The sequence below is a fragment of the Peromyscus maniculatus genome, chromosome 17 (assembly GCF_049852395.1).
Source record: "Peromyscus maniculatus bairdii isolate BWxNUB_F1_BW_parent chromosome 17, HU_Pman_BW_mat_3.1, whole genome shotgun sequence".
In the NCBI taxonomy this organism is placed as follows: Eukaryota; Metazoa; Chordata; class Mammalia; order Rodentia; family Cricetidae; genus Peromyscus; species Peromyscus maniculatus.
The window spans coordinates 53832840-53848435 of NC_134868.1; the positions used below are offsets into that span (position 1 = coordinate 53832840).

At 38.6% G+C, this 15596-nt stretch overlaps 1 protein-coding gene across 2 annotated transcripts in view; it reads left to right on the plus strand.

The window, feature by feature from the left end:
* Csmd1 (CUB and Sushi multiple domains 1) overlaps positions 1-15596 on the plus strand; it is a 1611441-nt gene that overhangs the window by 504724 nt on the left and 1091121 nt on the right. For both annotated transcript variants that reach the window (XM_042262873.2, XM_042262874.2), the window contains exon 3: positions 3142-3254. In XM_042262873.2, coding sequence (XP_042118807.2) covers positions 3142-3254 — 113 coding nt within the window. The remainder of the gene's footprint in view (positions 1-3141; positions 3255-15596) is intronic.

Below are 15596 nucleotides of genomic sequence, written 5' to 3' on the forward strand. Positions count from 1 at the left end.
TTGAGTCTATTATATATTCTAGATAATTTAGCTTGTCCAGATAATTAGCTTGCAAATATCTTCTCTCAGGCTGCAGAATGTCTTTGAATCCTCTTAATAGGGTCTTTCACAGAGAAAAGTTTTAAAGTTTTATGAAATCCAATGTATTAACTTTCCCTCTGCTGGATGATAAATGTGGTATAAAACATAGGGATTCTTCCAGTACTGTGGGCCTTGAAGACTTGCCCTGTTTTTGATAAAAGTTGTATAATTTCATATTTTAGGTTTCTACTTGTAGGTCATGGCATTATAGACGAGTTAGCTGGGTCTAGGGCAACTTTTGCTTGTGGAGACCCAGTTGTTAGATTTCCCATTGACTGATTTTGAACCTTTTAAAAGTAGAACTCAGCTGTATTCACAGAGGTCCATGTCACATTTCCTGTTTTGATGCATTGATCATGGGTCAGCCCTTTTCCACTGATGTGTCCCAAATAGTTTTCACTTCCTTAGCCATAAAACAAGCCCTGAAATGCCAGTGGCCCATGCCATGTGCTTTCCTGGTTTCTTTACCACATTGCATTCAGAAAAATTCTGTCTCTGTTTACCAAAGCATTGCTGGTATGGGACTAGCATTTTTTTGGCCATCTTCATGTATTCCTATACATTTTCACATACACATGTGCAAATTTTGTCTCACCTAGACTTTAGATAAAATTAACTCAAAGAATTATTGCATAAAATTTTAATCGTCTCTAGTTTTCTGGTAGAATTTTTGGGATCTCTTAGGTATATCATACAATCTGCAGATAGGGTTGATTTCATTTATTTTCCTGTTTGTCACCCTTAATTACCTTTCTCCCATTGTCATAGTTAATGCTTCAAGCTCTGTGTTGAAAAGGAGTGGAGATGCTGGACAGCGCTGTCTCCTTCCTGAGTTTACTGGGATTTCTTTGACTTTTTCTGCAGTTAAATTAATGTTGGTGGTGGGTTTGACATATATATGTTTTGTTATGTTGAGGTATGTTCCCTCCAGGCCTATATTCTCTAGGACTCATATCATGAAAGTATGTTAGATGTTATCAAAGGCCTTTTCTGCTTTTTTGGGGATGATTATGTGATTTTTTTTTTTTTGCCTTTAAGTTCATTTGTCCTATTTATTATGTTTATTGATTTACATAGGTCGAACCATCTGTGCATCTCCATGAAAAAGCCAAGTTGATCACGATGGCAGATGATCTTTTTGAAATACACTTGTATTCATTTTTCACGTATTTTATTGAGGATTTCACATCTTTCTCTACTGGAAATGTTGGTCTATAGTTTTTTTTATCTTTACTTAGTATTTATTATTATGATACTAGAATGAAATTGGGAGTTCTCCTTATATTGAGCATCCACAATAAAAGACTTAAGGAAAGTTGGCTTTTACAGTGTTTTGTGCAGGGTATATGTATCTATACATGCTCACATCTGCATACACCTGTTACACAGGCTCATGGATGGTAAAAGTTAAGGCTGGATGCCTTTCCCAATCGTCCACCACTTTAATTTTTGAGACTTGGTCTTTCACTGAACCTGGAGCTTATGGATGTGGCCTGAGTTGCTGGAAAAGGAGCTACAGGGATCTACCTGTTCTCAGCCTTGACATTGGAGTTACAATGTACAGGACTGCTTTTACATGGTGCCAGGATCTGAACTCAGGTCTTCATGCTTACACAACAAGAACTTTACAGACTGATCCATCTCTTAGCCTGAGAGTTGATTTTTCTAAACAAAACAAAATAAAGCTTTCAAGGAGTCAACACAAAATAAGGATAATGAAAAACAAAATTAGTGTGATCCATGCTCTTATAATAATTTCTACTTGAATATAAACTCATTTTTAAGCTTGTTAGTTCTGTCATCTTATTAATCAATCTACTATTGGTAATAGTAGATCACCTTGAACCCATCCAGACCATTGATTCTATAACCTCCAGCAGCTGCAATGAGGTCACTCATACTGTAGGCCACCAGCACCATCCTTCAGAGGATGCACATTTGCTCTGTCTTCTGCATGATTGCCTAGTGTGCTGGCTATTCTACTACAGCATATATCTATAGATAAACCCCTTTAATTATTAAATTTAATGAAATATAATCTGTCCTAAGTTTCCTTTGACCTTTGAAAGAAAATCTATTGACTTTCAAAGTGCTACGCATATGTAGTTGCTAGTTTCCTCTTTATGAGCTCTGACCATTGCCATTTAAAACTTTTAAAAATACTCATCGTGTTGGCTGGAAACCATTTCTTACAATCCAAAAGATTTATCTTGAAAAAGGAATGTTAAGATCAATGATGTGACTTCTGAGGAAGGTAGCTGAGTTTCATTGTGTGCAGTGACAAGTACATGGTTTCTCCTCTAAGGAATCCACCATTTCTTTGGAGTAAATATAAGAACAAACAGATGCCATTGTAGAGAATACACATGCTATCTGATGAGTAGAAAATGGGGACTTGACACAGAAGCATGTGAAGGGTCTCCTGTCTCCTTTTTTTTGTTGTTGTTTTGTTTTTTCGACACAGGGTTTCTCTGTGTAGTTTTGGTGCCTTTTCTGGAACTCACTCTGTAGACCAGGCTGGCCTTAAACTCACAGAGATCTGCCTGCCTATGCCTCCCAAGTGCTGAGATTAAAGACATGTGCCACTGCTGCCCAGCAGGTATCTTGTCTCTTATGGTGTATATAAGTTTCATTGTATAGTACTATGTAGTTCTGATCCTGCTGAAGACAATGGTGAACAATTCTTCTACAAAAAATTTTCTCAAAAGTTATTTAGGTAAACAAATTTTGGGCTTACTTGTATTTAATTTACATTAACATCAAACATGTGTACAACAGCTATCTAAATTTTTGATGACCTCACTTAGATAAAGGTAACATAGCTAAGAATTATCAAAGCTTGTCATTGTATCATACATGTAATCTCATCACTCAGAAGCCGGATACAGAAGAAAGACCACTTCATGTCTAGTCTGAGCCTCATAATAAAGCCTCTCTTAAACAAACAAAATGTTATTTGTGAATGTCAGTAAAGCAGCTTCTCCCACAAATGCATGCACTTTAATACATTTATGTTAAACTGAAGGTTTTTCTGACTCTTCGTCTTTCTTCTCAATCCAGGCTGTCAGGATTCCAGCTGCCCTCCTCCATTGTAAGCACCGGGTCACTCCTTACACTTTGGTTCACCACGGACTTTGCAGTGAGCGCCCAGGGTTTCAAGGCCATGTATGAAGGTAGGAGGCTGCTGTACTTGGTACACTGCTAAGCTGTCTTATAACCTAACCTGCTGCTGTGAGATGATGGTGTGGACGCAGGGATGTGTTGTGTGGTAGCACTGGACTGTTCTTTAATATATTGACAAGTTGATACAGCACTGTCTTCTATATCTATCAAAGAAATCAGTCCAAAAAGCATGCTTAAGTTTTCCTTTAGTGATATGAATGTATGAATCAGTTTGTTTTATTGACTGTAATGCTAACATCTGAGGGCTACACACGTGAAATGGTTGGTTGTAGAGTATTTGTTTTCAATGTAAAAGAGTTTTATTAAAACTTTTATTTGGGCATACAACTGCTAATCAGGGCTTACACAAGGTAGTCTCATGAAATGAGGGTTTTTGTCAAAATTGAAATTTTTAACTGAGAAATTCATTTGGCCTCACTCTCATTTGATTCTCACAAAGCAGTGGAATTTCCATCTTGTGTTGGACTTTGTGCTCAGAGAGTTTGTGGTGTTGTTATTAGTTTTAAGGTGTCTTGGTGTAAATGTAACAGAAGAGTGGACTTTGATAGAGGTGATGATTTTCTTTGAGTTAGATTTGAGGGAATTGAAGGGGATACTTGCAGTATGAAGTCTAAGAGGTCTGATTTAGTTTGGCATAGAGATTTTTATTTTTCTTGTGTAACATAAGAGTTACCATTTGTAACACCAGGAAACTCTGGTGCCTATGAATCAAGAAAAGAATGTTGCAGGTGGAGCCATTGATCACTCTATTTATAGCATGCATGGTTTGTCTGAAATGTGTCTCTGGTTTGCTTTAATACTGAGTACATGTGACACACATGTTCCTTGCTGAAAGTTCAAATCTACATTTGGTTTGTGCAGTTGAACTTCCTTGTTATGCAGCTGTCAGGTGATAATAGGTAGAATTGACCCCTGTGGAGTTGTACAAGGCTAAGCAATCCTTTTATTTGAAGTGACCCATGCAATGATGCTGAAGATACCAGCCTGCTCTGGCTGAAGGCTTTTCTGACTGTTCATCACTCTTCTAAATCGAGGCTGTCAGGATTCCAGCTGGCCTCCTCCACGATGGGTACTGGGGTTGCTTGTTTGTGAGCGCCCTACACTTTCATGTAAACCAGTATCCGTTGCTGGAAGGGTTGAGCACTGTGGAGTGTGTGACTGGTTGTCAAGAAGTAACGCAGTGTTTGGACAGTAGCAGGCTGGTTTAAGGTCAATGGTTTGATTAACTTTCAAATTTAGTTACACCGGCCACCTTCCGTTGAATCCTCAATCACATGTCTTTTGCTTATTATCATAGAAAAAAAAATGTCTCTACAGCAGTGAGTGTCGGCTGCCTCTAAGGCATACTTCCTCCTACATTTCTAGATGATTTCTATTCAGAGAGAAGAAAATGTGTCCAAAGTCCTGGAACCTTGGAAATTTTCCTCTCTGTCCTGACAATGTCCATCTTTGTCCTCTGTGTATCTCTCAACTACCAGTAGCTAATGGCGAGAACGTTGGAGTTGAGTGATTGACAGGCTCCCCTTTTCATCAAACCTTCCTGATCTGCTATGGCTTTGTCATGATGGATTATGGTACAGTTTTTAAAACATTGGTGAATTTTCTCTGTTGGAAAGTAGTTCGTGTTTGTGGAAAGGCTCATGGAGGAACATACTGGAAAAGTGCATAAACTCTATGCTAAGTTGAAGATGCTTTTAGGATATGTGAAGGTGTTTTCGTAAGTTACACTTTCAATGCTTAATCATTTATCTGATAGTTGCCAATAAATACAAGACCATTCTTGAAGGAAAATATTGGTGAAAATACACATGTCTCTTGTCAATAAACCAAATTTTATGCAATATTTAATATCAGAATATAATAATTATTTATTGCTGCCACATATCAAAGACCTTTGTCAAAATAGAAGTGTGTTATCTGTCTATAGAAAATGAAGTTCACCATCATAAGGGATAAAGAGTCCAGATAGGGCAAGTTACCTGGAGGAGAGCCAAGCTCTCACTGACAGCTCCCCTACCTCATTAGTAGCTCAAGTCCACAGGGTTGGGAGGCAACTCTCACCCTCTAAGGCAAAGCTTGGGGAGTGCCTAGGATGGGAAAAAAGATACCTGCAGCAGAGGACGAAGGGTCAATGTGGTGGTGGTCAGGAGGACATCTACAGCAGTTTCCAGTGTGTTCTTTACAATTAAAAAAAATTCAGCTTTTCTTCTACTCTAGTAATGGCTGTTTTGAAGAGACAGTACATATAGTAATTTCTACGAAGGAAATGATCTAATTAATGTTAATATAAAAAGACAAAAACAATGTTAATATATTATCCAGGCTCTTTAGTGGAGATTGAATTTAGATAAAAGTACTAAATCAACTATTAAAGCTTTTCCCTGTGGTCCTTAAAGTAGCACTGCTTTCCTAAATTAGAATTTCTATAGTATTAACATATTCCTGCTTAAAATTTTAATTTACATTCACTAGCTTGGACTGAGGATATTGTCCAAACTTCTAAGATCTTTCAAAATATAACTTTGGCAATGGTCTTAATATGGGCATGGAACTCATGATTTTTTACAATAATTTGCAATAAGCATTATTTATGTAGATTATTATTCATACATGGAAATATTAAGCTACATAATAAATGTGGAAACAATAAGTTAAAATATTACAATTAATGCATTAAGTCATTGAATTTAACTTTGTAATTCCAATGAAATATTTACAAATATTCTAATGTTGTCTACATGGAGTATTTGAATTTCTTCAAAGGGATGCTTTAGGTTCTTCTTGGCAAATGAGTTTATAGACTGTTGTATAAGAAATTCAGGGATTTTAACAGTTAAGTACAGAATAAGTTGAGCCAAAAACTGAAAATACTGATCTTTTCATGTATCATTTGCCCCATCCAAGGACCTAAAAATTGTATAATTCTATTTAATAAATCCTAATGAGATACATGATCACATGCTGCTTAGAGTGAGTTCTAAGGAATTCTATCAAATTTTCTTTTTTCTTAAAATGATTCTATTGATTAAAGCAGATATTTACTACCAGCTATAGAGTATATCTTTAGGCAATTGTATATATATATATATATATATATATATATATATATATGTGTGTGTGTGTGTGTGTGTGTATTTGTATATATGTATATATCATATATTGTAATAGGTATCATATATGTAATGGTTGTCTGGTAGATAGGGACATGTAGATTTGATATATAGACATATGGGTGAATGGATACATAGATAATGGATAGATAGATAAATAGAAAGGTAGGATAAAATAGAAAGATAACAGATAGAAAGGTTGGTAATATATGGTTGAGAGAAAGATACATCCTAGAGAGATGAAGAATTGGTAATCAGAAATCAGATGAAAGATATACATAGCTGATAGGTAGATTATCATTACACAAATATATGATAAAACATTTATAGATAAATGATTGATAAATATATACATGATATATTTATAGACAGATGATGGTAGAACAGTTGGTAATCACAGCAAGAGAGACATATCACAGACAATAAACGGATAATAGATAAATATATAGCAGGTTGATAACAGATAGATAGATATGGTATAAAGATAAATTATACAACTAGCTAATTATAGATATTGAGGTTGATAGAAGTTAGACAGACAGATAAATGTATCAATGACTGTATAATGCTCTCAAATGCACTTTCCAATCATATCATCACAGGAATTCTATAAGTAAATAAAATTACTTGTTACTATCACTTAAAGTTAATGGAGCAGTTAACTAAAATAGTTTCATTTCTTAGAATCCCACTGTGCTGGTCAGTGGCAGCAGAATTAAGTCCAGGTCTACCTATCTCTAGAAGTTGGAATTGCCAAGCACTATATATCTTCTGGATGTTGAAGATTATCCATGAGATTGTATGTACACAACATAAATGCATGCACATAGTATCCCTGAACAATATGTTCATGCTTATAAAAATACTATATTTTCAGGACTTCTTGGGTAGACATTAGGGCCTAGAAATTAGTTTTTCAGGGAAGGAGAAATGGCTCAGTGGTGAAGAATACTTCCTGTTCTTGCAGAGGACCTATCTTCAGTTCCTAGTACCCAGATCAGGTAGCTCCAGTTCAAGGAGTTATTTTGCCCTCTCCTGGCCCCTGTGGGTACTGCACTTGCAAGTGCACAAACCCATACACATACTCTTAAATATAAATAAAGTCTTTCAAATGTGGGGGTTTTAGAGGCCCCATTTCCCCCTCCCTTATTTACAGAGTTCCCACTGAATATCTGACAACTATCCAGCACTAGACTGTGATAAAAAATAAAACCAAACCAAACAAACAAATCCTGAAATGAATGAGGGTGTTCCTAGGACTATCGAAAAAGGTGACCAGAGGTGATCATCATCATTATACAGACAATGTTCCTTAGTACAAGAGTGAGCTCAGTCCTTCATGTCCAGAGGGATTCTCCATTCTCCGCTGCCACAACCTAAAGTGTTGTCCAAAGGCTCAAGAGAAAAAAAATGCCTGCTGGTGCTAAACCCTGAATGGATTTTCTGAAAAGGATAGATAAGAGGTTCCTTCTGAATGAGGAAGAAACATATGCAAGAAAACTGAGAACAGCAAATGATCTTATCTGAGGATTGTGTGTGAATGGAAAGGAGGTGGAATTGCAAAAGAACTGGGTTTTTTTTTTTTTTTTTTTTTTTTTTTTTTTTTTTTTTTTTAAGAAAGCCAGGTTCAAGCTGGGGGGACCCCTGGCCCACCTGAACATTACAACAGTAAGCTGTTTTATTGTCTCAACCAAGGAACAGAAAACTCACACTTTTACTGCCTTAAAGGAGGAACTGGGTTCTTTTCACCATGTCGTGAAATACAGGGTGGTGCTTTGTCAGTAAAGGATTCCATTGTGCCCATTTATTAGCCTCTGGCTTGGTAATAGTTGATTTAATGTGCAAAACATATGCAGAAAAAGAAGTCTCCCTCTCTCCCATGACTGCCGTATCCCTGTGACAGTTTCAAGATCTTACAGGTGTTTCATAACATCATCTGCTCAGGCCTTGCTTCTCTGTTGTTTTAGGAGTAACAATTGAGGCTAAACATCTGAATCTTGGGCATTTAGCATAGACTTGGCACCAGTGGTTATTTTTTGATGAAGAGCAGAAGTTAGCCAGACAGGAAAGATGGGAGACAAGAGAGATGAGTTCTGGAGTATGGCTGAGTGTTAGACTGACCATGGCTGGGGTCATAGAGTGTGTGTTTTAAATAACTAGAGATATGGATTTTGAACATTTCTACCACCCAAATAACAATGTGAAGTAATAGGTATGTTAAATATTATTTGATTCTTTGATTATGATAAAATGTATTCAAGAAAAAAAAACCTCCTTCTGCATTCCCCTCAGTAATTTTTAGGTAGCACAATTTGAAGAGAACTTAAATAACATACCAATCCTAAATTAATGTTAACAAGTATTTTATTTTCCTTTCCTTTACAACTTGAAAATACATTAGTGAGCATGGCAGTTGAAGATGTAGATTGAATCTTCTCCGTGGTTAAGGTAACTCTCACTCAAAGTTTGTATACATCCACTAAAATGCATTAAAAACAAAGCATTTCTATGGCCTACAATATAGACATAAGACATCTGTTGCAGAAGAGTTGGCTTATTTCAGGTCACCAAATTAACCTCTTTTCTACTGAGCTACAAAGAGCTCACGCCCACTTGGTCACTTATGACATAGTCACTTCTCTGTGCAAAGCTGTGACATTTTCATGTAACATTCAACTTAGCCACAGGGAGGTGGATCTTGCCATGGCATTGCCCTGTGATTTCCAGGATCAATAGGCAGCCAGCTCTGGGGGCATGCTGGGCTTTTTGTACTGTGGCTTGCCTACTGACGCTGCCTGGCTTTCCTTCTGCTGTATCTCTCTAGAGAGGATTTCTTCTCTGAGTATCCCCTGGCCTGGATTCATAAAGAGTAACTAGCTATCTGGTCAACCAACATGCTCCATGTTCTACCTTTGTTGGAAACCCCAGTGCTTGTGTATGTCTGCATGCGATAATTATCCGACTCAGCCTGAGTTATGAGTGTGGAGCAAGAGCAATCATCACAAGAGCTGGGGGCCCTGTATGAACATTGTGAGTGTATGGGGACACAGCATCTTTCTGTAGCCTGCTCAGCATTTTAGCCATTTTCAGATTATGACAGGAATCTCCCAGCCTCTTCCTCTTATGCTGGGTAAGGGAGGGAGAGTCACACCAGCTTTTTAGTGACAGCCCATGTCCGTTCTCTCTAGTGGAGAGAGCTGGTCCTTCTCCAGCTTTGTTTACTGCAACTCAGACACCTCTGTTCCTTTGACAGGGGTGTTCAACACCAGGTATGTTGGAACTACACATCCAAGGTTCTGCAACAACATTTTCAAGCTGTTTATTGCATGAGCTTAGCTAGATCCCTCAGCCCCTTAGATATGTGTTAATCAACAGATTTTGGGTTCAGTATTCTAGCACAATAAGATAATATTTAATAACAAAGGATGATCTTAACTGTTGGGTTATGGATCCTAACAACTGAATAATTCACTGATACAGGTAAAAGCATGTTCTCTTTCTGAAAGAGACAGTTAGGTGATGAGAAGAGGAACTAGAGAGAAAACAGTCCTTGAAGAGGGGCTCCAGGTTACCTGTGGCTCCCACAAACCTGCTGAAAGGAAAAGCAGTTTGTGCAGCCCCATGCTCTCAGGAAGCACAGGGCCACAGCAGAGCCATGTCCACTCAAGCACTAAAGCCTGAGCCCTGGGCCTGCACTTGCCACCTGTGGGGTCATCCCTGAATTGGTGGTCTCCTGGCACCTAGGCTATGGCTCTGATCCTTCTGGAGCTGATCCAAATCCCATCTATTCAAACTTCTTAGCCTGGGAATCCTAAAACATGTCTAGCTGCTACCAGCCACGACTTTTATGCTCGATTTTGCGGGTGTGCAAGATTCTCTGGGAAAATAAAAGGTATTTCTTAGACTTTATGAAGCTCTAAAATGTTCCATATCTAGTGAAAGACCAGAGTGCCTCATTGATTGATGAAGGCTCTGTGACCCTGTGGCAATTTATCTGATCATTGTCATTTATTTTGTATCTTATTTCTGTGGTTATGACTCCTGATTAAGCATACCTAAAGCTAGAGTTGATTTTATTCATGACACAGTAAATAAAAGATAGAATCATTAACATTAATGTAGCTTGTATGGTCATTATGGACTGTAATTTATTACTGTGGACATTGATGTCAGACATTTGTCATATTTACTTATCTGGTGGGGAAGAATAGACTGTGCATTATAAAATCTACTTTTTGCCTCAGTATGAGTATTCCATCATTATACACACATATGTGCATATTCATATGTATTCACATGTGAGTACATATAAACACATGTACACACACATATATATATATACTCACATGCATGTACACACATGCATACATGCACACACTGTAAACAAACATGCTCATAACCAGACACACATACTCAACATAAACATGTACACTCACACCCACATGTGCTCATTCCTGCATTCACACATGCACACTTACACACAGGTGCACATGCTTACATTGCACATATACACACTTTCTCATTCATGAGTGTACATACATGCACGTGCACTCACACATGTAGCATGAATCTTAAAAGGACTTATTAATAAAAACAAACCTGAGGCCAGTTATTGGGGTGAATGCTGGAAGAGAGAAGCAGAACAAGCCACAGCTTCCTCACCTTGCCAGTTCCTCAGCTGATCCTGTTTCCTCAAACTGGAAGCCTCTGAGTCCTCACCCAGAATGAATCTCAGCTGAACCGCTGCTCAAAAGCCTAAAAACTTAACCAGCCAAAAGCTTCTAGTTTCTGGTCCTCACGCCTTATATACATTTCTGCTTTCTGACATCACTTCCTGAGATTAAAGGCTCACTTTCTGGGATTAAAGGTGTGAGTAACCATGCTTGGCTGTATCCTTGAACACACAGAAATCCAGTTGGATTTCTGCCTCTGGAATGCTAGGATTAAAGGTGTGTGCTACCACTGCCTCTCCTCTATGGTTAATATTGTGGCTGTTCCATTCTCTGACCCCAGATAAGTTTATTAGGGTGCACAATATTTTGGGGAACACAATACCACCACACACATACATACATACACATTATTTCTATTGCTGCCCACTCTTTTCCTTCCTGAAACTTTAAAGGACCTCTTTAAAGTTCTAGTTTTAAAAAGAGTGAGTTTTGTCTTCCCTGGATGCATCTACTTGCAGTCCATGGGCTGATTGCTACATCAAACCAGCTTAGTAAAAATGTTAATGACTTGCTTGCAGAAGCATGTAGGTACACCTGTGTGTGCACTCACTTTGTGGCTGTTCCTAAGGACACTCATGGATGTGCTGCAGCACACACAGATGCTTGAATATTCAGGAAACTTAACATAGTCTGCACTGTGAATCTCAGTTATCATTGGGCTTAGAGTGATGAGTAAGAGCCTGGGCTTGGTTTGCCCTGTGTAAATGCACACCCCCAGCTAATTAAAACAAGTATTGACCATGTTAGAAAATGAAAGCTGTAAAGTCAGAGGTTTCTGAAGATGATGTGAGCATTAATATTCTTTGTGGACCTCTGGCTCTTAACTGGAAATTGAGTGAAGAGTGGGGCCAGGTAATTAAAAGTCCTTTGGAACAGTCTTTTTTTAAAAAAATGGTTGAGTTAATAAGTTCCCAAGCCAGTGCTACATTTGATTTCTTTTTAATTTAAGAGAAAACTGTGTGTATTCACTAAACCTGTGTTCATAGATAGCAGGAACCTATGTCAAAGAAACAGTAGAAACCTAGATGATTCAGTAGAAAATTCATCTTCAGAATCATCACTCATCAACAAACAAGCATGGGTGTGCATTATTCTTCCAGCCCCAACTTGTGATTAGTTCTTTCATGCCTTAGCATATTTCATCTTGACCGTAGCTTAAACTTGCTCTCTTGCAAACACTCATCTCCCACGCTTTTGCTGTTTTTGTTGACTTTGCTTCAGCCACCTGTTTCTGCCCCAGATAAATTGCTCTGAGCTTTTCCATGGACACAAGAACAACATCCAACAATGCATCATCACAGGTAGCACTTGAAAATTAAAACTGGCCATCATTTAAAATGCACTTTTTCCTGCAGCAGGGAAAGGGTGACTCTCCCCCATCATTTCTGTCTTGTTTTAAGTTCCTTATCCTTAATGAGCGCCTCCCTCCCTGCAATTAGGTAACCTGAATCCAAACACCAGTGCGCTCTGGCTGTCTTGACACTAGAGATGAAAAGTGCTCATTTTCATTATTCAAATGTGTACGTGTGGGTGTGGGTGTGGAGTTTGAGGCTGTGTTTCATCTCATTCCACACCCATGGTAGGGGTAAGTGTGGCCACTGAACGGGTTACTTAACCCTTTATTACCTCAGGTTCCTTCTTTATAAAAGCAGTGGATAGCACATATCTCTGGTCACTCTCTGGCTTAGCTGCTTCTGTCACTGCTACAGAGGAAGCCTGGAAGATCTTCATTAAAGGTAGCATGGTCACTTCTAAAGTGAGACTTGTGTGTTTTTTTTGTTGTTGTTTTGTTTTGTTGGTTTTTTTTTTTTTTTGAGACAGGGTTTCTCTGTGTAGCTTTGGAGCCTTCCCTGGAACTCACTTTTTAGACCGGCTAGCCTCAAACTCACAGAGATCTGTCTGGCCCTACCTTGAAAGTGCTAGGATTAAAGGTATGCACCACCACTGCCTGGCCTGTGTGGTATTTTTAAACGTTGCTCTTTTTGCACTGTTTTCTTTGTTATAACTGTCTTGGGACACTGTTCTATCCCCTCACTCGATGCTTGTGTATGTTTTACAGGGCTTGAAAGGCCAAAAAGACATTTCTAAGTGAGTTCAAAGAACACATGTGCCTGACATGCTCAGGGTCAATGGTCTGTTTGCTAATCATCCAGCATCTTGTAGATCTTGGTTAAGATTTCTTCCTTATTGTTTGTGAATCTCATTTCATGGAGATAGGTTTCCTGCTGCTGTTTTGCTATTGATTTGCCCATTTCTGTCTTCTAAAAATAACAAGAATATAAGCTGGAAGTCGCCGAGAAGAGGGGAAGTGCCTTTGCACACTTGATTCCAGCTAGAAATGGGTAGTTGAGGTGATAGGAGGAAAAGCAAGAGATTGGCATCAGTGGGAATCAGGCGAGGAGAGGGTGTGGGCACTGTTTAGTGGAAAGAAGAAGAGCAAGTCTGTCATGCTGAAAAAAAAGTACTGGATATTGGATCAAGACAAAACCCTGAGTCTCACAGGGCAACCAGACCCATGCTACTTTTCATTATAGTTTGAAGCCTCTCCTCTTTAAAGGGCTTTTGGTAAAGCATGTTCATACTCTATTAAATGTAATCAACAGATAAGCCTAGTTAGACATGGACATTCTAAGTTGTGCTTTACCATTTGGCTCTGCTAAATTCCATGTCAAATGTACATCTAATTAAAAAGCAATCAAAATGCCTCTTTCAGCTACAGAAACTTTAACTTAGTCCACGGGGATTGGGATCTCACTTCTGTTTTGCTTTTCTTCCTAGTGTGTACATTCATTTTTTACTATTGATCATGGAGCTGGAGGTTTTAGCATCACTCTGTTTCACATGTACATTCCTTAAATACAGCAGGAGAATGACCACCTGTGATACCACTGACAACAGGTGTGGGGCTGAGCTCTCTGTGGCTCATATGCTGAGAGATGACAGATTAAGGTGTATTTTTCTTTCCTCAGAAAAATACACTGATTCTCTTATAGAACTTAAGGGAGTTCCATGTGGAGCTGCAGCATAAGTTTGTGTGCATACTTTTCATGATTGGTTATTTTGTTTAACTGTTTATTTTGTTTCACAACACTTAGGGCTAAGCAAAATCTCAATAGGAAATTCTGTCAACTGTGTCCAACTATTGATCAGAACAGTGAGAACCTGGGGTGAAATTTTACCTCCATAGAAAATTTTTGCAATTATCTTAATTCATAAAATTCCTCCCTTATAATAATGTGGACTAGGGATGTGGTTCCATGGTAGAATGCTTTCCTGGAATGTACAAGGTTCTGGGTTTAATTCCCAACACCAGGAAAAAAATATGATTATGGAAACATAAATGAACAACTTGAAACAATTTAATTGTGAAGTATACAGGGTTGAAGATTTTCCAGGCAGCCTCATAGTATATTCTAAGAGCTTTCTAATTAAATGTGAGTATTCTGATATGACCTTGTTCTTCTTTCATACCCCAGGGAAGAGGAAGAGAACCACTGCTCTATGTGGTTCAACCTGCAACATAGACTTGTCTGTTTCTGATGCAGCTTTGGTTGTCATTTAGATCAAATACATCCTCAGCTTAGCTTTTTGTTTTCCAAGCAGGCCTCTATTTTTTGAAAACATGTTTTTTAAATATTAGAATGCTGGGATGAAAAACTGCATTTGGGGAGGAGAAGATCAGGCAGGAGAGTGGACAGCTGGTGTGTGGGACATCTGAGAGTCCTCCCGTTCTGCCGGCGTGGGAGGAAGACAAGCTGGAAGCTGGAGCTGGAGGCATTTCAGCATCGGGCATGCTGTCTGTCTTAGTGTTCTGGGGATGCACTGCACTCTTTCTGAGTCTTCAGTTTGTGAGGCTTCGCACTTGTTCAGAGCCATCCCGTATGCCACACCATAGACGTGTGCATCCAAGAGTATGTATTCACTTTAGTTCTTTTAGAAGGAAATCTTGGATGCACACATCATGGGCTCAGCCACATTGTATGATGACTGTAACTTCACCAAATTTGTAAATGTAAAAAGTTCTCTAATCTCATTCATTTATTAGATACTTCTAAAAAATGTAATTGAGGCAACTTTCATTCATGTGCTACTGTATAACATTAGCACTTGTTCTCAGCTTAATGAGGATTGCACAGGACCTCTACATGTGGCCAAATGCTTCATTACAATGTTATCCAGGTAGCATTTGGGACATAATATCAGTTGGACTTCTGCCACATTTAATGCAACTGTTCATCTCCATTTTCAGCTTCCAAACAGTTTCCCACTTCACCTATTAGACCACAGGGACTCTAGCACAGCTTTTTAAAAGATAGTGTCCCTGTTAATTCTCACTCCATCCTTAAACCATTGCAGCTGAGCATGTACTGTCTCTGAAGCAGAAAGAGTTTGCCTATTACACTGACACCCACCTACAGAATAGAGCTGGAGTGTCCATGCCCAGGCCAGAGAAAACATAGCTTGTTTCCTAGCTCCTCAGGGTTTGGTT